This window comes from Miscanthus floridulus, chromosome 6 (genome assembly GCF_019320115.1).
Source record: "Miscanthus floridulus cultivar M001 chromosome 6, ASM1932011v1, whole genome shotgun sequence".
NCBI lineage: Eukaryota > Viridiplantae > Streptophyta > Magnoliopsida > Poales > Poaceae > Miscanthus > Miscanthus floridulus.
In genome coordinates, this window is record NC_089585.1 from 35777090 (window position 1) to 35802170 (window position 25081).

General features: G+C 42.9%; 1 protein-coding gene and 1 pseudogene across 1 annotated transcript; both read left to right on the top strand.

Moving 5' to 3' along the window:
- The first annotated feature begins 8489 nt into the window (after positions 1 to 8489).
- Positions 8490 to 13423, top strand: LOC136455928 (cyclin-A1-1-like). Its single transcript, XM_066455652.1, has 11 exons — positions 8490 to 8812; positions 10357 to 10753; positions 10849 to 10982; positions 11348 to 11440; positions 11526 to 11659; positions 11765 to 11840; positions 11946 to 12022; positions 12114 to 12147; positions 12239 to 12388; positions 12488 to 12622; positions 12705 to 13423. Exons 1-11 carry the CDS (start codon positions 8594 to 8596, stop codon positions 12774 to 12776), a joined length of 1521 nt encoding a protein of 506 aa, XP_066311749.1. The 5' UTR covers positions 8490 to 8593; the 3' UTR covers positions 12777 to 13423.
- A 4407-nt stretch (positions 13424 to 17830) lies between these two features.
- Positions 17831 to 20086, top strand: LOC136460483 (uncharacterized; annotated as a pseudogene).
- Positions 20087 to 25081: the final 4995 nt, after the last annotated feature.

The following is a 25081-nucleotide window of genomic DNA, read 5'->3' on the forward strand; positions in this document are numbered from 1 at the left end:
GCATTAGATATATGGCAAGTGTAGAGAAGAAGAAGGCTCAAGCTCAACACCAACAATTAAAGCCAAAGCTAAAGCCAAAGAGATGTTTTGAGTGTGGACAAGAAGGCCACTTTGCTCATGAGTGTCAAACTCCACCACCACAACCCTTGCCCAAGCATGCTAGACCCTTTGCTTTCAATGCTCACTACATGCTTAGAAAAGATTCGAGTGGAAAGATGAAAGTCATGTTCTTAGGTCCCCCCAACAAGAGTAGGCCTAAGAAAATTTGGGTGGCTAAGTCACTTGTTGAGAAGGTGAAGGGCCCTCAACAAGCTTGGATCCCTAAAGCTTGAATCTCTTGTGTGTAGGTGAACTACAAGACCGGTGGAAGTCATTGGGTTATTGATAGTGGTTGCACTCAACATATGACCGGTGATCCTCGTATGTTCACCTCACTAGATGAAGAGGTAGATGGACAAGAGAAAATAACATTTGGAGATAATTCAAAGGGCAAGGTCAAAGGATTGGGCAAAGTAGCAATATCAAATGATCATTCCATCTCCAATGTGCTCTATGTTGCTTCATTGAGTTTCAACTTGCTATCCGTTGGACAATTGTGTGATCTTGGCTTCCAATGCTTGTTCACCGAGAAGGAGGTGGCTGTATCTAAGGTAGATGACAATCAAGTGATATTCAATGGATTTAGATACAACAATTTATATCTAGTTGACTTTACCTCCGAAGATGCAAACTTGAAGACTTGCCTATTCACCAAAACAACACTTGGGTGGCTATGGCATAGAAGGCTTGCTCATGTTGGGATGAGCTCACTCAAGAAGCTTATGAAGAATGATTTGGTGAGAGGATTGAAGGATGTGAAGTTTGAGAAGGACAAGCTTTGTAGTGCATGTCAAGCCGGCAAGCAAGTTGCAAACACTCATCCAACCAAAGCTTTCATGTCAACCACAAGAGTGCTAGAACTCCTACACATGGATTTATTTGGACCAATAACATACAAGAGTTTGGGAGGAAATCTCTATTGTCTTGTGATTGTGGATGACTATTCAAGATATACATGGGTGTTCTTCCTTCATGACAAATCTGAAGTTGCATCTTGTTTCAAGAAGTTTGCCAAGAGAGCTCAAAATGAATTTGAAGTGAAGCTCAAGAAGATAAGAAGTGACAATGGCAAAGAGTTTGACAACACAAACATAGAAGCTTATTGTGATGAAGTTGGAATCAAACATGAAGTCTCCGCAACCTATACTCCTCAACAAAATGGTGTAGTTGAGAGGAAGAACCGGACTTTGATCACTCTTGCAAGGACAATGCTAGATGAGTACAACACTCCCGAAGCTCTATGGGCGGAAGCAATCAACACCGCATGTTATGCATCCAACCGCCTATTTCTTCAAAAGTTCCTTGTCAAGACACCATATGAGTTGCTCAATGGGAAGAAGCCGGATGTCTCCTTCTTTAGGGTGTTTGGTTGCAAGTGCTACATCTACAAGAAGCGGCAACACCTAGGGAAGTTTCAAAGGCGTTGTGATATAGGTTTTCTTGTTGGTTACTCATTGAAGTCCAAAGCATATAGAGTATTTAATCATGCCACCGGCTTGGTTGAAGAAACATATGATGTGGAATTTGATGAATCTAACGGCTCCCAAGGAGCACATGAGAATCTTGATGATGTAGGTGATGAACCATTGAGGGAGGCTATGAAGAATATTCCGGTGGGAGACATCAAGCCAAAAGATGATGAAGATGATGTACAAGTCATTAACCAACCCTCTTCATCAAATGTACCACAAGATGGTGAAAAAGTTGGGAGAGTAGAAAATGAAGATACTCATATCTCCCATGAGCAAATGGTGGTACAAGCACAAGATGTTGATGCTCCACAACCTCCTCCTCAAGTGGTCAATAGAAGAAATACACCTCTCCTACAAGATCATCCACAAGATCTCATCATAGGGAGTCCAACAAAGGGGGTGATGACTTGATCTCAAAAACTTACCTCATTTATTGCTCATCACTCTTTTGTCTCTTGCTATGAGCCTACCAAGGTAGAAGAAGCTCTAAAAGATCCGGATTGGATCAATGCCATGCATAAAGAGTTAAACAACTTCACTCGCAATGAAGTTTGGAATCTTGAAGAGCGACCAAAAGGTGCAAGAGTGATTGGAACAAAGTGGGTGTTCCGCAACAAGCAAGATGATCAAGGTGTTATTGTGAGGAACAAGGCAAGACTAGTGGCAAAGGGGTTCTCTCAAGTTGAAGGTTTAGATTTTGGAGAAACCTTTGCACCGGTTGCAAGATTAGAAGCCATCCGTATCCTTCTTGCATATGCATCACATCATGAAATGAAACTATATCAAATGGATGTGAAAAGTGCATTCTTAAATGGCTTTATTAATGAACTAGTCTATGTTGATCAACCTCCCAGGTTTGAAGACCCTAGATATCCTAATCATGTTTATAGGTTGTCCAAGGCACTATATGGGCTTAAGCAAGCCCCAAGAGCTTGGTATGAGCGCCTTCGGGATTTCCTTATTGAGAAGGGCTTCACCATTGGGAAGGTCGACACCACACTATTCACCAAGAAGCTTGATGGGCATATCTTCATTTGTCAAGTATATGTTGATGATATCATCTTTGGATCATCAAATGAAGACTCATGCAAAGAATTTGGTGAATTGATGTCTAAGGAGTTCGAGATGTCAATGATTGGTGAGCTTACATTCTTTCTTGGTTTTCAAGTCAAGCAAATGAAAGAAGGCATCTTCATCTCTCAAGAGAAATACACAAAAGATCTTCTCAAGAGATTCAAGATGGATGAATGTAAGCCAATCAAAACCCCAATGCCTACCAATGGACATCTCGACCTAGATGAGGGAGGTAACTCGGTTGATCAAACTCTCTACCGTTCTATGATTGGTAGCTTGTTATATTTAACCGCATCTAGGCCCAACATCATGTTTAGTGTGTGTATGTGTGCTAGGTTTCAAGCTAGTCCTAAGGAAACACATTTAATTGCCGTAAAAAGAATCCTTAGGTATCTTAAGCACACGCCAAGCATTGGCCTTTGGTATCCCAAAGGAGCTTTATTTGAATTAATTGGCTATTCCGATTCGGATTACGCCGGATGCAAAGTTGATAGAAAGAGCACATCCAGAGGGTGCCATTTGCTTGGTAGATCACTTGTGTCTTGGTCCTCCAAGAAACAAAATAGTGTGGCTTTGTCCACCGCCGAAGCGGAATACATTGCCGCGGGTGCTTGTTGTGCACAAATATTATACATGAAACAAACTTTACTAGACTATGGAGTAGTTTTAGAGAAAGTACCTCTTTTGTGCGACAATGAAAGTGCGGTAAAACTTGCAAATAATCCGGTTCAACACTCTCGCACGAAGCATATAGATATCCGCCATCACTTTCTAAGAGATCATGTAGCTAAAAATGATATATCACTAGAAGGTGTAAGATCCGAAGATCAATTAGCGGATATCTTCACTAAACCGCTAGATGAGGCTACATTTTATAGATTGCGGAACGAGCTCAATGTACTTGATTTTAGTAACTTCACTAAAAATTGAGCTTGTGTTGTCCCTTGCATTCATTGTAATATACAACATGTTTAATTTGTGGCAATGCATATAGGGCTTGTCTAACATGGTTAAGATAACCACCGAAAAGCGTGTGAAGAAGGTTAACCTTGGATCAAACTTGACAAGCAACTAGATTTACTTACAAGTATTACATATGCATGAATGTTGTTTTTGTCGTTTTGTTCCTTTTGCCCTCTTGTTGCCTATTTTCTTAAAAAGAATTATAGCCTAAGGCAAAATATTTTGAAAAATATGAGGGTTTGAGAGAAGTCACTCATATCAGTCCCAATTGGTGTTTATTTGGGTCTTATTCAAGTTGGGACTTGATTGGGAACAGGCAGCGCGAAGGAAGGATGAAGGTTTGCTGGAAAAGGTGCACCGGACGCTGCACCGGACGCTGCTGTTCTGCGTCCGGTCAGTTCACAGGAGGTGAACTACTACTGAAGGAGTGACCGAACGCTGTGTCTGTGCGTCTGGTCAGGAAGGGTTCAGCGTTCGGTCGATCGAAGGATGATCAAGTTGTACTGACCGGACCCTGCCTGCGTCCGGTCATGGACCACCGGACGCGTCCGGTCCCAATTCCAGAGGATTTGGACCTCTCTGGAATCGACCGGACACTGGGTGGTAGCGTCCGATCGCTACCACCAGAGCGTCCGGTCAGTGGATCTCACGCGTCTTAAGGACTCTTTTCGGTTTCCTTTTCTGTCGCGTTTGGGGGATTATTTATCCAAGCCGTGTTCCTCTTCCCCTAACCAGCGCCGCCGTGCCCTAGCCCGAGCCGCCGCACTGTCTCGCCACCGCCTCCTCGCGCCTCACCTCACGCCCGCGCCTCCGTGCCCCTGCCTAGCCGCGCCGCCACAGCCTCACCGAGCCGCCACCTCCTGCGCCTCCTCCGCTCGACAGCCGCCACGTGCCGCCGTCCCGCGCGCCACCACGCTCGGCCCCCTCGCCAGCCAAGCGCCGCCGAGCTCCAGCCCTGCCTCACCTCTGTAGCACCGCACCGGCCACCTCACGCCCAAGCTCACTGCTCCACCATCGCCAAGGCGGCCGATCTTCACGCCGGAGTGACCTAGCCCTACCATCCTCTTGATTGGTAAGGCAAGCTTTACTTTTCAATCTACAATGGTGACCTAGATCGATTTGCAGTCTCTGATTCTCCATTACATTTAGGACTTTTACCCTAACCCTAGCCCGGTTCTGAGGATCCCCCGCGTGACATCTTATCTATTCTCGGATCGCTGATCGTCAGGTAGAAAGCCACTCGATTCAAGTTCGCATCTACATTGCTTTCTCTATTAGGATTTCGCATCTATTAGATATATGGTATTTATTTGTATATCCATCTATTCTATCATGCAGCGAGTCAGTTCCGTTGTGTTTCGTCTGGCAGTTGGCAGTTAACTCGGAGCCAAGCTCGCGAGTAAGGATCGAGGCCAAGCCTCGAAAGTGGCAGTTTGACAGTTGATCTTCATCAACGACAGTTCACCATCTTGTCAGTTCAGATGGCTCGCACCAAGAATGTTGGTGGTGGCCCAGGTGATGATGATCGGAGGCCCCTGCCTCGCTAGCCAGCCGGATCTAAAGGCAAGTCAACCAAGCAGGTAACATCCAAGAAGCGGAAGTACCCCAACGCAGAGACAGCGAGAGCAGCAGCTGTTGCGGAGGCCGTAGAGTGTGCCGAGAGAGGTGGTACCCGCAGCGGAGTTGTCATTGTAGATCAGCCAGTTTCACCCACAGTCAGAGTTGCGATCGAGGATGTTGAGCGTCGTCACGGTAGTCCAGCTGGGACTGCCACGCTTGCAGGACGACGGGTTGCCATTGAGGAGGGTCCATCAGCACAGTAGCAGTCCCCACCAGCAGAGCCTCAGCCAGCCCAGGAGACTCAGGAGAGTTAGGAGACTGAGCCGGCACCTCAGCTACGCCGCTCGAGTCATACCAGTGCTGCAGTTCCACCGAGGCCAGTTACACAGCGCAGGGGTTCACGCCCTCCGCCCAGACCACAGGGTCCGCCTCCAGTGGTTCACCTCGACTTGAGGGCCGCTACAGCCAGGCAGGTTCAGCAGCTGCGGTTTGTTGAGTTTGAGGTCTGGTTTCCTCCAAGGAGGGATGAGAGAGCAGCTGAGGGGTTCTACACGCCACTGCAGGAGGATTTCTACAATGCATATCTTAACAGTGGGGTAGTGTTCAGATCTCATAGGGTCTGTCAGATAGAGTCTATTGTGGCAGCAGCCGGAGAGAGCATTCGGCCATACTTGTCATATTTGCTAGGACTGTCAGATCTGATTGGACGGACAGGGATATATGTACCTTCTTGGGTCCGTCAGTTTTATGCTGGCATATTAACTGATCTTAGAAGGATCAATTTAGCCAAAAAAAATTGTATAATCCTAAAAGTAAGTATTTAATACTTTAGCCCAAGAATTAGAAGTTTATATCCTACCTTGAATGTGTTGTTGTACACTGAATAGTATATTGAATATGTGAATTTTATGTCAACACCAATGAATATTAGAAGTATGATTGAATTCTATGGAACATTAGAAATAATTATTCATAGATTATGCATGTAGCAGATTACTACTTGAAGTAATTATGGCATGAAAAAGGGAAGAAATTTTAGGTGAAGGCATGAGAAAATGTTGGTAATATATATTTAATAGGCATAGCCTTCTTAAATCTATCTTTAAGTACATGTATCAGGACTTGAAGTCCTAGCCGCGTCCCTTCCGGTCGAGTTAACTTTCACTACATTGCACTAATTGCATGTAAGCTTGTATCTTTGCATTTTGTTGTTATCTATTACGTTGGATTGGATATAAATATTCCACATTACACTCAAATGTGTATCACTATGTTTTGCTCTCATCGAGCTGTAACTATCTCTATTCCTGCATGAATATTAGCATAGCAGCTATATTTGTAGCTAGTAGCTACCTCACACTTCCCTCAGAATTAGATTGACTAGCTAGTACGCTATGTCTATAGTTTCCGTTGAACTAAGAAATATCTTGCTTTTAATAGATCGCATGTATAAACAATAAATTGGTCTATGGCCAAGTAGCCTAAGATCAGGGAAAGTTGGTTAATCTAAAATTAGCTAAATGGAGAAGTGATCCAATTGATGGGATGAATAATTATGGAATTAAGATGGTGGATAACACACTTAGATGATTTGAGATTTTCAAGAAAAGGCATTTGGAGAATTTTGAATTAATGATAATTAGAAATTTCTAAAAGAAATTCCATGTGAATTAAAATGTTGTGTATTTTATACATTTGAAGTGTATGGTCTATTTTTTTAAAGTACGAGTACTTGGATTAATTTTTTAGTTAAAGAATAAAGAAGCTAGATAATAAAATAGTTTTATAAACTATGATATGTGCAAATCAGAGGGAGAACATCTCTAAGTTTATAGGAATACTGAACATTCTTAAGTGCACTTTATATATTCTACCTCACTGCATATAATGTATAATAACCCTCGTATTTAAATATGTGCATAAATATTTCTCATAAAATTTCATCATAGCATACATGAATGGACATCTGCTTGTAGTCGGAGATACATAAATTTGAATTATTTTAAGTCCTTGATAGGAGATATCCTTTGAAGTATGCTATTAAAGATTTAGTATTGGCATTAGGGGAGAGAAAAGCCTATTTTGAATGTCAAATATTATTTCCATAGAAGAAAAATGATCTTAAGAGAAAAATATTTCTTGAAGCTTGAAGCAGGAATAGTATCACGCACTAAATCAAACAATAGTTTGACTAATGCTCTTATAAGTATTCAAACTATATTATAAGTTTGATACACTATCCAGAAGATATTGAATATTACTTATTTACCCCCGTAATCCTCTGAAATGATTTATTACCAAGAAGGATAAATTTTATTTGTTTGCACAACTAATAAGTGATCATTATGCATGAAGCATATTGCTCTTGTTTATACTCATATAGTTCATAGAAGAATATGAGCCAACTTTTGAAAGATATAGTACCATTAATTAAGCACACGTTTATGAAAAGTGTGGTTTGAACAATGAAGTTCAAAATTTGTCTTTATAAGGGAAGCATATTTTATTGAATCTACCTTGAAGGTAAACCAGTAGAGTTACAAAGACCAAGTAGATTATATTTGCTAAAACACTTAAGTTTATGCCTAGATCATGAAGATCACTATCTATTCATGAAGAATACATGACTAAGAAGGTTAAATGTTGTACTCTTTTTCTCTATGTGAGTTTTTACTTAAAGGTTTCTCACATAAGGTTTTTAATGATACAACATGTGCAATGCAATTAAAGAATGTGATGTACTCTTTTCTTCAAGAACCGTTTTTCCACTGGATTTTCAGATGAAGTTTTTAATGAGGCATGTGCATATCGTGGTAATCGTCTAAGGGGGAGTGTTGTAAAACATACGGACTCTATCTAGGAAGGAAATGAGATAGAGAAATCCTAATCCTAGTCCGTTTATATGTGAACTCTTACCAAACTCTTAGGTATTGACAGAACTATATATACCTAGGAGCTTTATGTTGTAATTACTAATATTAAAAAAAATAAAGAATAATCTTTCTATCTTGTGTCTATCTATTCTTTATTTTTTTTTATCACGAAAGACACAGAAGAAAGAATCTAACTGCGGGACAACATGTTTTATAACAAAAGACAGCCGAAAGACACCCATAAATTGCAGGGACCTCAGAACCAAAATCGTACCACGTCAATCTAGGGAAAAAAAAGAATGGACAACGGTACTACCAATGTCAATCTAGGGCAGCTATTTGAATTTCAAAACCTTGCCGTTGGTGTGGATCAACCAACGGCCTAATGTCCCTGGCGACATAAACAGACCTCGCCCTTCTACCCCTCGCCGCTGCCGCCTGCCGGGTCGGGACCCAAACCTCCCGCTCCTCCGCTCCCCCCCAAACCACCGTAGCTCTAGCCCGAGGAGGGGGGATTCGGCCAGCGGATCTCACCCGCCGCTGAGACCCACGATGTCGACCGTCGCCGCCTCCCGACGCTCGTCCTCGTCCTCGACCGCCAAGCGCCCCGCGATTGCGGAGGGCGCCGGGGGACCCAAGTCGGCGGCGTCCTCCGCCGCGCAGGCCAAGAAGCGCGTGGCGCTCGGCAACATCACCAACGTCGCCGCACGAGGGGGCAGGGCTGTCGTTGGCGGCAGCCTTGGGAATGTCGCGCCACCCACCACCAGCGCGGTATGTACGGACTCTACTCTACCCGTCAAGGTCTCAAGGATCGTTGCGGGATTGGGGGAATTTCATGCGGAACTCGTTGTGCTTTTCTCGGACCCATGATCCCTGGATGGGCATGGGCATGGGCTAATCTTTCAAATGTTTCTATTTCTGATTTCTGAATGGTTCGAATCGGGCGTGCCTTCTCCTTCAGAGATGGATCGATGACATTTGCGGTTTCTTGATGGGGATTTTTTTTTTATTTACAAATGCAGTCTACGTTTTGCTAAGAGATCTTTGCAAGGTTTGGGTTTTTTGTGCTACTGTAAGAGATACGCTGATTTGGTTTCGCGTTCCCGTTCTTGAGAGGCTGTCACCTCTCCAACATTCCCTGAATACGTTCTTGTCCTGTTTGTATTGGGGGTCACCTCTTCAACGTTCCCTGAATCCTACAAATTTTGTGATTTCCTACTGTAACTCACAGTCAGTACTGCAACTTCACTTGAGCCCTTGCTTTTTTGTTATCTTAAAAAACAGAGAAACCTGCAACGCTTCTTTCTCTTGCTGTGCTGCAGACTCAAGGGGCGAATGTGTGCACTGTATGTACGAGTACAAATAATATTGTGATGAGATGGACAGTAGGGGCTAGGCAGTAGGCAGTGGTGCTGGTGCGCACTGGAATTTTGCATTTGCAAACCCTGAAACTGGAAGGGGCGCAGTTCCGGTTCGAAACGATTTAAACCGAAACCATCCGTGACCGCGAGGCTGAGCTGATGGGCGGCCCCGCAGCCCCGGGATGAGACGGGACGTGCGGCTTGGATCCCTCCACGTTTCAAACGGGAGTTTCCCTCCCTTCGCTGCCTGCAGAACATGGGGCCGCACTTGAATTTGGCGTGAACAAAAAAGGCAAGGACACGCAGGCACGAGGATTTGGTCTTTCCAAAGCCGTTGCCGGAGGAGGAGGACCTTTAAGCCCCTCCCTAGATTGTTGCAATGTCACAAACGAGTCCGGAGTCCCCACCACTACGTCCACGTGTGCATCCCTCCTGTACTGTTTATATTGGTTGAAATCTTGGATTCTGGTCATGGTCAAAAGGCTAGACCTTCTATGGCATTTTCGAAAGAAAGTTCCTTGGTTTTCGCAGCGTGGCAATCTTTTTGTTTTTGTTTGCTTTGCAGTCTTCTCTTGTCAATATTAGGGGGTGTTTAGTTCATCCCAAATTACAAACTTTGACACTATACAAAAAGAAGATTCCCCGTCACATCAAACTTGCGGTATGCATGGAGTACTAAATGTTGACGAAATCAAAAACTAATTGCACAGTTTGGTTGTACTTTACGAGACGAACGTTTTGAGCCTAATTAGTCAACGTTTGGACAATTATTGCCAAATAAAAACAAAACGGTACTGTACCTGAATTCGGCCGGCGCTGACTTGGTGAAACTAAACGAGGACTTATATTATACTTCTGTAGTCCTGCTATTATTTGTGTGCACCTGATTAGTGGAGATCCCAAACAGAACAGAGGTTTCAAATGGTTTATTCATTTTGTTCAAATCTCATGCAGAAGCTGAATTCAGCGGTACCCTTGAAGAAGCCATCTTTGGCAAGTGCTCGAAGTGTGAGCTCCATTCGGGGTTCAGCTGTGAAGTCGGCTTCCATCAAGCCAGCTCCACTAGTGTCACGCCATGGCAGCGCAACACAGAAGCATAATATTCCTCCTCCTAAAGTGCCTACCACAGCCGATGTGCCAAGTCGCGCTACGGCCTTGGTATCCTGCACCAGCTTGGTGTCTCCTGGACGCTCAGGAGATTTTGTTTCGATTGATGAGACGATGTCGACTTGCGACTCCATGAAAAGCCCCGACTTTGAATACATAGACAATCACGATTCCTCGATGCTGGCTTCATTGCAGCGACGGACAAATGAACATCTGCGAATATCAGAGGATAGAGATGTCGAAGGTCTGCTGAAATGCATATTAAGATCTGCATTTTTAAGTGTAATTTGTTATGCTTTTTTGTTGATCCAGTTGTGTATGTCCTGCTTTCTTTTGCAGAAAATAAGTGGAAGAAAAATGCTATTGCCCCAATGGAAATTGACCGCATTTGTGATGTTGACAATGAATATGAGGACCCACAGTTGTGCGCTACTCTGGCTTCTGACATTTACATGCACCTGCGGGAGGCTGAGGTGACACATTCTTTTCTGAACTCTGGTGCCGAAATGGTTTCACTTAAGCACTGAACATAAGGAATTTTGGGTTGACTGCCAAATAGCTAAATTGATGCAGCTAAATAAGCTAGGCTGTAATATGCTTACATTAAGTGTGTTAGATCATATATAATTGCAGTTCACCAATGTGGGTGCAATTTCTGATTCTTTTTATGTGAAGTTTTATAATTGGGCGCATTAATGAAACTCGATTTGATTGAAGGAATGTCTATGTTTTGTTCCGAGGAAATTTGGGCTACACTTGATCTGTACATACGTCAAAGAGTCCTAGAAAACTTTGCTTCTTCCTTGATTGCCACTAATAGTGCTTTACTTTCTGGCAGACGAAGAAAAGACCATCAACTGATTTCATGGAAACAATTCAAAAAGACATCAACCCAAGCATGAGGGCAATTTTGATAGACTGGCTTGTGGAAGTAAGCTTTTTCTGCTATAAATAAGAAAGCCTAAAGAACAATCTTGTTAACTTTCCGTTGTATTCATTATTTTTCCCTCATGCAGGTTGCTGAAGAATATCGTCTTGTTCCTGATACTTTGTACCTTACAGTTAACTACATTGACCGTTATCTTTCTGGTAACGAAATTAACCGCCAACGGCTGCAATTACTTGGTGTTTCTTGCATGCTTATAGCTGCGTAAGATTCTGCTTCTCATTCCATTTATTTCATTGAGTTATTATCTTCAGTTATTATTACAACGTTGGCATACTGATTTTGACATGTTGGAAACTTCAAATTCAGAAAATATGAGGAGATATGTGCACCCCAAGTAGAAGAATTCTGCTACATAACAGACAATACATACTTCAGAGATGAGGTTTGTGATATGTTTACTTCCTATCATTCTTAAAAAAAAATACAGCAGACCATATCGAATAGTCCCTTGTTTGTCATTGTCACTAAATAACTTGTACGTTAACAGGTTCTAGATATGGAAGCTTCTGTACTGAAATACTTGAAGTTTGAAATGACAGCACCTACAGCAAAGTGCTTTTTGAGGTGCTTTTCTGTTCCATTTCATTTTAGTAAAATTTATGATGATTATACTAATCTAACTTACCACTAACTCTTCTTTTTTTCCTTACAATAGGAGATTTGCTCGCGCTGCGCAAGCGTGTGACGAGGTACTGCTATATAGTCAGCTTCTGGTTTGGAAGGAATTCCTATTAAGTTACAAACATGACAACAATTCACTGACAATTTCTCTTTGTACAGGATCCTGCTTTGCATCTCGAGTTCCTTGCCAATTACATTGCTGAGCTATCACTACTGGAGTACAATCTACTCTCTTACCCTCCATCACTAATAGCTGCATCGGCTATTTTCTTGGCGAGATTTATACTACAGCCAACAAAGTATCCTTGGGTAGGTGGAATAATCATGTTGCTGTTCCATCTCTATAGCAGTTGCCTAGTGAAATGTCTTGCGAGCTAACTTACACATCTCATTGTCAATTGGAAGCAGAATTCCACACTTGCTCATTACACACAGTACAAGCCGTCCGAGTTGAGCAACTGTGTAAAGGCATTGCATCGCCTTTGCAGCGTTGGTTCTGGGACCAACCTTCCAGCAATCATAGAAAAGTACAGTCAACATAAGGTAATTGGATCTGGTCCCAAATTTCTTCAGTTAACAGCCCTTTTGATAGTACTAATGGGATCCTCTCCCTTTCCTTCCTCAGTACAAATTTGTTGCAAAGAAGCAGTGTCCACCACAAATCCCTACTGAATTCTTTCGGGATGCGACATGCTAGACTTGAATCCCAGAAGTAATTCCAGTTGCTTACTGGAATTTTCTTGATGTGGCTCAAATGCCCAGTGTAGCACAGCACAACTGTGCAGGTGATTAGTTGATGCAAGTGCTGATGACCCAGGTTATTTTAGGTGATTACAAGTGTGTAGATTCTAGATCAATGTTTGGCCAAAGGATGGCTAGTCCAGTTGGTTAACTGAGATATGCTAGTCACTCCGGCGGCACCCTCCAGGTCCTGAGTTCGACTCCCAGTGGGAGCGAATTTCAAGCTGGGGGTTAAAAAAATCCCCTCGCCGGTCCCAGGTGCCAAAGCACTGGTTTAAAGGAGACGGCCCATCTCACAGGTTACGTCTCCCAGTGTCGGGCCAGGGCCGGGGTTTGGGGGTTTTCTCGGCCTGTGTGAGAAGGCCTTCTTATGTATAATGCCCGGGGGGCGGCTTGCCCCTCGCAGGTTGAGTTTTTTTTTTAGATCAATGTTTGTGGTCATGTTACGGCATTGGTGTGATTTTCTTTTCCTGCTTCCAATTTTTCTGTATGACCAATGTTTCCCAAGCGCTTGTAAATTGGAGTTGTGTAGTAGAGCATAATATCTCGTAAGTTAACTGAAGAAATTTGGGACCAGGTTGGTAGAGCTTGTATATATGGCCCCGTTCGCTTCGCTGAAAAAACAAGCCGAAATACTGTTCCGACTGATTTGTTGTTAGACAAAAACACTATTCCGGCTGAAAAAACAAGCTGAAAAAGACGGATTATAAGAGAAGCGAACAGGGCCATGACTGCAATCTCTACTACAGTGCATTATGTGTATTAAATCTGCATGATGAAGCCTTGATAGTTTTTTTGTGTTCTAATTGAATTTAAATTTTCTAAGGAACAATACAAACCTTTTTTATCAAAATATTTCAAGCACAGTAAAAATGGGTAGAGAGATTTAAGTCAGTACAAAGCATTGTGTTGGAGGACATATTCTGGCAAGTGGCAAAACTATTCAAGGGCAATGCTTTCCCGGACTACTGTCACTAACTGTTCAAATGTTCAAAATTCCATTGACCTTCCAGAAAGGGAGATAGATGTTATAAATTTATGAGTCTTTGAAGACATTACTCTTGATTTAACCCTCTCCAGTTTCAAGTTGCTCAAACCTGAGGCTTTTGTCACTTGTTCATGATTGATATCCGTAATCATGTTCTTTCTCTTGGTTGTTCCACCGACTACATTTAATAAGCTGTAAATCATGGTTAAGAAATTGCTAATACCCTTATGCTTTCACACAACAACCACAGCAACAAACTGAAGTAGGTGAGCAAAACAATGAACCACTTTCTATTATAATCAATAATGCATCCCATTGAATTCACCTTGCATATTACTAGCGCCATTACTATAACTTGTTTTGAGGCAACCAGCAACTCACGCATTGTCCGTCACCTAAAGGTATATTGCGACAATGAGGCCACCTCACATTATATTTTAGCCCCGTGCACAAAGCCAACAAACATCTCTTTCAAAAATTCTACATTTGTCAACATACCTCAAGACCACATCTATATGTTCTTTGCCAAAAAAAAAGTTATCTGTTGACTCATTAGCATGCAAACCATGTCATCCCAATTTTTTTTCTAGAATAGAATGTAGAATTTCATTTGCAAAAATACTACATAATGTTAGGATTTCATGAGCCATCCACACAACTATTATCTGCAATACCCATTGCCTTCCCAGAATGTAGATCATGTTATGCTAAGCAATCATAAGCCTCCAAGAAATTCCTTTTATTCAAAGACTCCTTCGACTCATCATGGCCACGGAAAGACAAGCCTTGCTTCAATAGTAGCCTAGTATTATCAATACATTCGGTCGAGTAAAATAAGCCTCCTTAGATGCATCACTTTTCTTATGCATAACAACATATGGTGCCGTTCGCTGGTCTGATTTTTTCAGACCAGCCGGCTGGTTCCTCTCACAGATCACTATGCATCTTTCAGCCGCTACAATATTTCTCTCTCACACAACCAGCCAGTTTCAACCAAGTTTCAGACCAGCGAACGGGGCCTATATGTGATGATTTCTCTGTAGAAAATCATGACACTTCTTCATTGCAATATAGGTGATCCACCAACATCACCAACATGAGCTGCTCTTTCCTATGATAACCATTCCAACCCTCACCAACAAATGCATTATATCAAACATCCTTCTTTTCCGTGAACAAGGAACAATAGAAACAATATGCTCTATCTTCAGACTCATTATATTCAAGCCAACTTCCAAAATCATCGAACCATCATTGCGAATGAAACCATCTTAGACTTTCTCCGCCCCCCCCCCCCCCCACCAAATCTATGAACAGGGAAAATGCATGTGCAAGGTTGGCATTCCCTTCTCGCCTCTCTCTCTCTCTCTCTCTCTCTCTCTCTCTCTCTGATTAGCACGGTAAGCATCAATTTACTTGCATAAAGCCTAGGTCGTATTTGATCATTTGGACAACATGAATTCTTCTGCTTTTCTTTTGAAAAAAAAATCCATGTTTTTCCTAGCACCCACAAGAATATTCCAATTTAGTTGCTTTCATAAATGTGAATATCAGAGTAAAAAACACAAAGAACCTAATCCCTAGAATCTAGATAAACAATAAAGAACCACAAAATTATTAGCAATGGTCCATGAAAATGTAAATATTTGAGATACTATTTGAAGTGGCTTACTTTGCCTTGTGAATTGTGATCAATGATGACCAAAAGGGTGGGTGGACTACACTCCATGCTGCCTAGAGCTTCGGCATAAAAGTGCTGGTTGTTTGGCCGACAGTGCGCAGACGGTGACAACTAGGGCATGATTGGTTGGCCGTTTTTAGCCAGAACAGGCTCATGAGATGCTGGTCGGTAGCGATTGGTTCGCTGCACACACGCAGCCTATTCGTTTGGCTGTGGTTTATCGTAAACGATCATAAATTTTCAGCCGGAATAGTATTTTTCTCTCACACAAACCAGCCAGCAGTACTTCTTCACGAACCAGCAACGATACGAACCAGCCAACCGAACAGGCTGACGATAGGGCCTGGCCTGCGACATATAGCAAGCCCTGCCAAGCCTGGCTGTGAGCACGCGCGTTCTATGACTCTGAGCAAGGTACTCAATAGCATTTGTACAGGTTGCAATAGCGGCAGTGGCCCCTTACCGCTACGACGTAGCGGGTTAGAGAAAGTCATTATTTAAGGTATATATATCTAAATTATGTGAGATTATCAGATAATCAGTCTGTTCGCTTGCTCGTAAACGATCGTAAATTTCCAGCCGGGAACAGTGTTTTTCTCTCACACCAAACCAGCCAGCAGTAAATAATCCACGATACGATACGGCCTCCCGAACAGGCTGAATATTATTAGAACTTAGCGTCCGCTATCCACAATCCACTGTGTAGACATCAATCCGCTACCTATTTGTTACCTTGACTCTGAGAGGGAGAAAAGGGGAGTGTTTGGTTGGCCTGACGCCCGCATGCATGCATCCACCGGTGCAGGAATCTCGTGTTTGGCCCTGTTTAGTTGCTGCCAACTCTCAGCTTTCGCACTATGTAAAAAGAAGATTCTCCGTCACATCAAACTTATGGTACATACATGAAGTATTAAATATAGACGAAATCAAAAACTAATTGCACAGTTAGGTTGTACTTTGCGAGACGAACGTTTTGAACCTAATTAGTCAACGATTGGACAATTATTACCAAATACAAACAAAATACTAAGGCCACCTACAGGCAACACGCCCTGAGACTGGCCTGACAGAAACGCAGGATGATTTGCGTTTATGTCAGGCTAGGATGAGCGCGCGTCTTGGCTTGTGTGAGAGAGAGTTGATGTAGCAGGCAGGCAAAGAAACATGTAACCAAACAACTGGTGTATTCATCCTGTGTATATCCATTCCATCAACCAAACATCAAGGTCCTGCATGCAACTGGCCTGGCCCAGCTTGGACTGGCTGGTAGGAGCCAGCCTAGTATGTACTCTTTACAATCAACCATGTTGCACACAACCGGCCTGTCCAAACTTTAGCCAGGCTCACAGGCTCACCTCGTCACCAAACCAATCAGGCCCCTAGTCATCAGGTACGGACGAGGGACGAACGGCCCAAACCCAAACACAAAACCCATTCTAAGAATTGGGTCACGCACAGTGGCTGAGTCTCCCATCCAAAAATTCTAATCTCCAACGGCTAGCCTATGATGCAATACATCAGTCGTCAATCTATTGTTTCACTGCCGGCACTACGGAATAAAAAAATGAGGATAAAAACAGACGGAGGAGTCTGGGAGGAGGCTTATCCTTTCCTCCATTCGTTCCTAGGTGGTGCTCGCGACGCGGGTTCTCCCGTTCGAGAGCAGGCGGCGCCGGCGGCCCCTTCCCTCCTACCGGCGCAGGCGGCGTGGATCTGGGCGGAGCTCCAGCGTGACGGCCAGGCGCGGAGGTAGGTGTAGCGATGGCCCCCCTCTCTGTGACGCCCATCGCGCCTCTTGCGGCGGCATTGCTCCTCCAGTCGCGGACTCGCAGTCGCGGCGAGCGCGGCTCCTCCACTCCCAGCGCGCGCCTCCTCCACTGTCGGCGGTCGCGGCTCCTCCACTCCTCCAGTCGTGGTCACGGCGGTCACGGCTCCTCCACAGCCGGCGGTCGCGGCGAGCACGGCTCCTCCATTGCCGTCTTCCCCGCTCCAAAGCTCCGACCTAGGCCGCCATCTCTGCTCGCCGTCTGGTCTACGGGCCCACCACTACGGGCGCAAGATTTTTACGTCGTCTCTCCTCGACGATGCTATTTTGCATTCTAGATGGCCTCGGACCCAAAATGAGTCCTTCGAATGGGTCTTCCGTGGAGGATGATTCTAGGTATGCAAAGTACTGTGCAACGCTGATTCTGTGTTTGGGTGTCTTTTTGACACAGTCTTACTCGTGTAGTCGGGCTCTCCGCTCTCCCTCGACTCGTCCTCTTCTCCAATCGGCCAATCCCCATCCCAAATCCTCCGCATCACATCTTGCTCCGCCGACCACTGATTCCACGAGTGCTCCATGCCGCAGCCGCTGCCGCTGCCGCTGCCGCCTGACTTGACCGACGACGCCATCTCCGAGATCCTGCTCCGCCTCCCGCCGGACGAGCCCCAGTGGCTCTTCCGCGCCGCCCTGGTCTGCAAGCCATGGCTCCGTACCCTCTCCGACCCCGCCTTCCTCCGCCGGTACTGCGACTTCCACGGAGCCCCTCCTCTCCTCGGCCTCATCGACGGGAAGGTAGGAATCGAAGGAAGCGTGGCTCTCCGCTTCGTCCTCACCACAGCAGGGCCTGCCTTCCCCACTCCGGAGTCCGACGACGCCCCCTATGCGATGCCCCTCGACTGTCGCCACGACCGCGTCCTCTTCGGTATGTTTGGTGGAGACCGCTATTACCATGTCTGTGACCCCGTCACGGGCGACCGCCATCGTGTGCCTGATCCTGATCCGGAAATCCGAATCTGGTGGGCAGCTCGTGTGCCTAACCCGGAATTCCGAATCTGGGGAACGTCCCAAATGTCGGCCGCGGTGTTCTGCGCTGCGGCTGGCTGTGATCACCTCGACTGCCACAGTGGCCCCTTCTGTTTGGTCCACGTGTTGACCGAACACACGAGTCCTCCTACAATGTGGGCGGCCATGTACTCATTGGAGATAGGCGTGTGGAGGGCGCCAGTCACGCTCAACAATGTTCCTAACGTGGCCTACAGCCGTGGTCCTCTCATTGGAGACGAAATCTACTTTGCACTTCGGGAGGCTGCTACAATTGTCAAGTATGACTGGGCCAACAATTTACTATCTGTGGTTAAGCCCCAGCCACCAGCAATGCACGGCGGATTCGCGCTCATGGACTCATGGTGATGGAGGATCATTCTCTGGGCCTTGCTGGCATTGAGGATTCCAGACTTCATGTGTGGTCGAGAAGAGTGAGTTTAGAGGGAATTGCATAAGGAAAAAGTCTACTTAAACCCCCCACCTTTCATACTTGGTCTACTTCATACCCCAACTATGAAACCGTCTGTTTTACTCCCTGAACTTTCAAAAACCGTCTGTTTTACCCCATGGGCGGTTTATCAGCGGCTGTTTGCTACAGTAACAGCGGTTGCTACAGTAATGGTGGGTTTACTACGGTTCCCGTGGTTTTGAATTTCCTTTTTTATTTATTTTTGGTGAATTTTTGAAAAATCATAGTAAATCATAAAAAAAAGGAAATACCAAATCCACCGAAAATACAAACCGTCGTTACTGTAGCAACAACTGTTACTGTAGCAAACCGCCGCTGAAAACCGCCCAGGGGGTAAAACAGACGGTTTTTGAAAGTTCAGGGGGTAAAACAGACGGTTTCATAGTGGGGGGGGTGAAGTAGACAAGTATGAAAGGTGGGGGGGTTAAGTAGACTTTTTCCAATTGCATAATGGGTACAATGCAGGGTCATTAATCTGGAGAAAAAGATGCCTATGGCGAACCCTAGTGACTCTGCATCTGTGGTTGGCTTCGCAGAGGGTGTGGGCGTCATCTTCGTCACTGCAGGTGTTGGATTGTTCATGATGGAGCTCAAGTCAGGGCGAGTGAGGAAGGTTGACAAGCCCTGGGACTTCTCCAATGTCCTACCCTACATGAGCTTCTACACTCCTGGTATTGTACTAACCCTTGCAGATCCTTTGGCCTTCCTTGTCTTTGCAGCTTCAATATATTTGCTTAGTTGGTTCTGGCTTGTGAATGGACTACTAATTGCAATTTAAGCAGAGCAAACAGAATATATGACACTGAAAAGCCAGACTTACTTTTTACCATGTCGTTGTCTTGGTGGCATTGTTAAATACTCATACAAATCTGTCGATCTAGTACTTTCATGCTATCTTGTTTCAGTTTTTTTTTAAATGGAAATTGACTGTTAATTTCTTGCATATCTTGAAGCATTTATGTGGAGCTTGCTGTAGTTAAATCTTTGAATTATTACTACCACATAGCTCATGAAGTGCAAGTGCTGAGTCGGAAGTTGCTTATGATGTTGTTCATGTCATTTTTTTTCCAGATCGTTTGTTAGGAGGACCCGCTGATCTCTGATGTGCCACATGGAAGTAAGACCTTTCAGAATAGACAATATTGATCCATCATCTTTAGTCTGCTGCTGTTGACTACCAAAGCTGCTACTGTCAATTTTTTTTTTCTTTTTCTGTTGAGCAGTTTAAGTAGTTTAAATGGTGCAAAAGATATTATGATATGTTGTGGTTGTAGATGATCCATCATTTTTAGTCTGCTGCTGTTGAGCAGTTTTGGTGTAATGTTTAGGCATGTTTGGTTAATGCGCAATTCAGCTACATGGAACTAAAACTTTCTGTGCTACATGCCATAGTCCTTTCTTGAAAATCAATTTCAGATTCAGTGTTAGTTTCGTGTCTTAAAGATGGTTTGCCAACTAGCAATGTCTGAACTTTGTGAAACAAAAAATATATAGCAGTGTCTGACCTTTTTATACATACCACTGGAAATACAAAGATTCTAGTAATAATTTAGATTCAGAAGAAAACTTTTGCTGTTTGTGAATAGATAGAAGAATATATGTTAGCAGGTATGGAACTCAGATGCTTTATACTAGTAAAAAACTTGCAAAAATTGTATCCCAAAGTGGCATGAGCTGCATTCGTCCTTTTATCTGTGGTCGAGGAAGGTGAATGGCGCCGATTTTTGTATATTCATTTTGAGCTCAAGTTAGTGTGGATGAGGAAGCTAGACTAGCCTGGGGTATACTACAGCGTATAAGCCCACATCTACATGAGATTCTACACCCTTGGTACCATACTAGCTCTTGATTATCTGTTATCTTGCATCTTACAACTTCTATGTGTTTTCTCAATAAATTGTTTCTGGTTCGTGAACAATTATGCATGCTGTAACTATTTAATCGCTATTTTCACATATGTATGGATTGCCGAATACTGATTTGTGCCTAAATGATTACAGTGCCTAAGTGTTCACAGTATGCCTAAACATTTAAACTTTTGGATTCTGTATAGTATATACTATATAGCTCATCAAAGTGTAAACAGTGATTCAAGCAGTTGGTTATGAATTCTGTCCACGTGTGGTATCTTTTCAGATTACTGTAGTTTGTCATTTTTAGCAAAGACTCAATGATATTGTCTGAGCTGCCTCTTGACAGTAAGACCTAGAAAACAGATGAATCTTTCATCTTAAGCCTGCTGCTGTTAGTTTCTTTATAACCTACTACTGTCTTTAAATGTATTTTCTTTAAGCTGTTTAAGCTTGAAGTTTCAAGTTATTGTGATCAATTGTGCTTGTCTTGTTGAGTTATCCTGATCATGTCATTGGTAAACTCGTATCTGAGTTTAATATGATCAAAATTGTAGATGAAGTTAAAATTATGTGAAATATCTTCTGTTTTCCTTTCAAGAAAAAATAATATATGGTTTCATGTCTGGAAAGAGGTTTAAGTAGCACTTTCAGACATTTTGGGCATACAATTGGGAGCACACAAAGATCCTCGAACAGACGGGTATGAAGCCTAGGAATGAATCCTGATGTGTTTTATAAAAAAAAAACTTGAAAAAAAATTAGGAGCCTGTTCGGTTGGCTGATTCATATCGTTGCTGGTTTGTGAAGAAGTACTGCTGGCTGGTTTGTGTGAAAGAAAAATACTGTTCCGGCTGAAAATTTACGATCGTTTACGATAAGCCACAGCCAAACGAACAGGCTGAGATGGCTGAGTATTACAGGAGCTGCATCAAGGTTATGCTGTTGTATGAAGCACTTGTTTCTTCTGTAGTTATTCAATCATTTAGCGCTCACTCATGTCTGGTTTTCCTTCTGCCTGAATGCCCCTTTTGGCAACAACCTTTCATCAGCTGAATGCACTAGTCGATGAAGCATGGAGGTGCTAAGCTAAAAGGGGTTTGAAAGGAAAGTAGTTGACTAGGACATCTTTTTTTTTTCCTTACCTTTTCCATCAGGGTAAATATTTGGTGAGGAAGTGTCAGCAAGTGGAGCTGAATACAGTATATGACATTGTGTAAAACTTGCTTTTGTTGAGGGAAAAAAGGTAACGCATACTTATGGGCTTTGCTTACAGTGGAAGCTGGTTAATGCTCAACTCAGTTTCATTTTCATGTCGATCTATTTTGTTTGTATAAATATGCATACTGTAATCATTTAATCGCTATTTTCATATATGTATAGGTTGCCAGAATACTGATTTGTTCCTAAATGATTACAGTGCCTAATAAACATTTAAACTTCTGGATTCTGTACTGTATATATCTCATCAGAGTGTAAACAGTGATTCGAGTAGTTGGTTCTTCAATAAAGCACAATGAAAGTCACGATGACATAATGGAGGTGCAAGAGAAAAAATTATCATGTTCTTATAGAAAAACTCGATATATTCAAATAACCTGAACATGAAAATACTGCATGTTCTATAGTGTTTAAACATTCACGTCAATGAGAATATGTGCTAAGTGGTGGGCCGTCGGACACAGATAAAGTTGTTGTCCTGTTTAACGATGGGCCCATTACGCTTCGTCATCGCATGGGCCAGGAAAGCAAGGATGTTCCTGCTTGGTTGCCCGTAGATGGGCCGAGTACCGCCCGTCATGGTGATAGAGAGGACACGATCCGCCAGAAACTGCCCTCGCCGACGCCGACTCACTTGTCTACAAGTGGAGTATATCACTGTATCAGTGGTGTATGTGGAACGCACCATACACCAGATAGTCCAAGAGCGTGCGTCGATGTGCTCCACTTTTTCCAGCCAGTTAATATAAGTTGCTGACAGACAAAGTCACCCATGACGACGACCCTATCATTTTATATTTATTTTGGTTTATCAGTGCAGTGGCAAAGTTTTGCCAAACCCAACTAACTGTATGTTTACTAGGGATGAAAACGGTACGGATATTTTCCGACCGTATTCGAAACCGAATCCGTTTAGAGGGATTGAGATCTGTCCGTATCCGAGTCCGGATACCCAACATCCGATACCATATCCGTATCCGAATACTCAAATCGCATATTTATGATGTTAATATCTAATCGTATCCTATCCGACATAGTTGACACTATCCGTATTCGAATCCGAATCCGGACAGAAATATGAAAACAAATGTAATATCGGTGATATTCATCCGTATCCGATCCGTTTTCATCCCTAATGTTTACTATGTCGTCGAACGACTTCTGTTCTGGAAAAGAAAGTGACAGACACTGTGTATAGATCGTAATGGACTTGTCTTTAAGTTCGCCATATATGCATGCATGTGGTGAGACCCCATAATCAACTCAGGTCACTGTCTAGATGATATTTGTTGTGACTGACACCGAACCATCCATGCATGCAGGCTCAACTAACGTAATTTTGTTCTCATATGTTGATGCTTCTTGCTTTAATTTGGAACTAACTAGCTTAGGTATGTAGCCACTAGATCATAGGAGTAATAATGTAGTGTATATATATATATATATATATATATATATATATATATATATATATATATATATATATATATATATATATATATATATATATATATATAATTTAGTCTCGAACAGAAGGAGGACCCACTTGCATGCACCGTTAGAATCTGATCCTCGATCTCAATGCATTGCGCACTAACGACAAGCGTTTGCGTTAACCATGCGCCTAATCGCCACTAACTAGTATTTTCTAAACTGGATCGGCATTTAGGGCCGTCCTACGTTGATATACATATTAGGTAGAGCTGCTGGAGCCCCTACAGTGTAAGAATAATGAGCTCGAGCCACCGAAGTAATAGACAATAATGACTTTAATTGGCTCTTAGTTCATTTTAAAAGACAAATAAAAACGATTTATTATCATATACTCCATGGTTAACATGAGCCATGGAGCATCTCCAAGGAGCCGGAGTAGAGCTGGCCAGAGCTCCATTAAGTAGGGCCTATAACTTTGGGCGCATCAACATCATTAATAAACTCACAAATATCTAAATAGGTGGATAATATGCTTTGAATCCAGATGCACAACTCGACCACCACACCACCGCCCATTGTTGTTCTTCCTTAAATCCACACACCATGTTTGCTACACACACTACAATCTATTGACTAGTATATAGTTGTAATTTGATATTACAATCTGGATATTTGTCTGTGCAATTACAATGTAGCAACTGCAAGCTGAAAACAAATAAGCTCTAACTTCAAAAACATACCATACCAAATCATGTTATGTTCAACCAAAAACAAATAAGTTAGTCATTAGGAATTAATCAAATAGTCAACATGTTCGGTTCAACCAATGCAAAAACCAAACCATTCTCTACACCTAAATAGACTCTAACATCATCATCTACCGGTGATACCAAATCTTAATCCCTACCAAGGTACTAAATAGTGTCCATAGCACCTGCTATAGCAGCCGCAATAGCGGTAGCGACCCCTTACCACTACCGTTACGACATAGCAGCTTGGATATAGCATGTTGGAACTTAGCACCTGCTATTTGATGCAGCAAGCCGCTATAGCGGCCATTTTTTGAAATAGCAGCCCGCTATAGCGGCCCAAGTCTAGAACATAATTAGTTCATTTTTAATTTAAGATGTATTTGATCGAGAATCAACTCTTCGAATACAATTAGATATCTATTTACACTATTTCAGTTATATGTTTAATTATCTATCATTAATGTGTATTTAGTCCATTTGTTAATGTGTAAGAAAATCATTTTTAAGATATAAATATACCTAAATTATTTGAGATTATTAGACAATGTTATTGGAACTTATAGCGTCCGCTATAGCGCTCGCATCCGCAATCCACGATGTAACGTCAATCCGCTACTGACCCGCTATCCGCTATTTATTACCTTGATCCCTACTCACATATTCGCGTTTGATATGAATCATCTGTAACACCCTGGTGTTACATTGTAATGTTTTGCTGAAACATTTCGTAAGCATCGGAATTATGTGTATGACAGGCTTTATAATCAATGTTTGGCATTGAAACATTTTTACTGAAACGGGAAAGCAAATGTTATGTTTCGTGTCACATAAAGTGTTTATTATCTTAATCGAATTCTTGTTAAAACAAAATGTTATAAAACGTTTTGCGAACGGCGATAAAAAATGTGCGGTCGAGGACAGGGATGGCTAGCGAGTACGTCTCGGAGGTCGGGTTTGGGATTCGACGCGAAACCATTCGAATCGACGTCTTTCGTGTAATGTTTTAGAAGAGGTCGACGGAGCCACCTTTGGCGATATTTGTAGAACGATTGGCTTA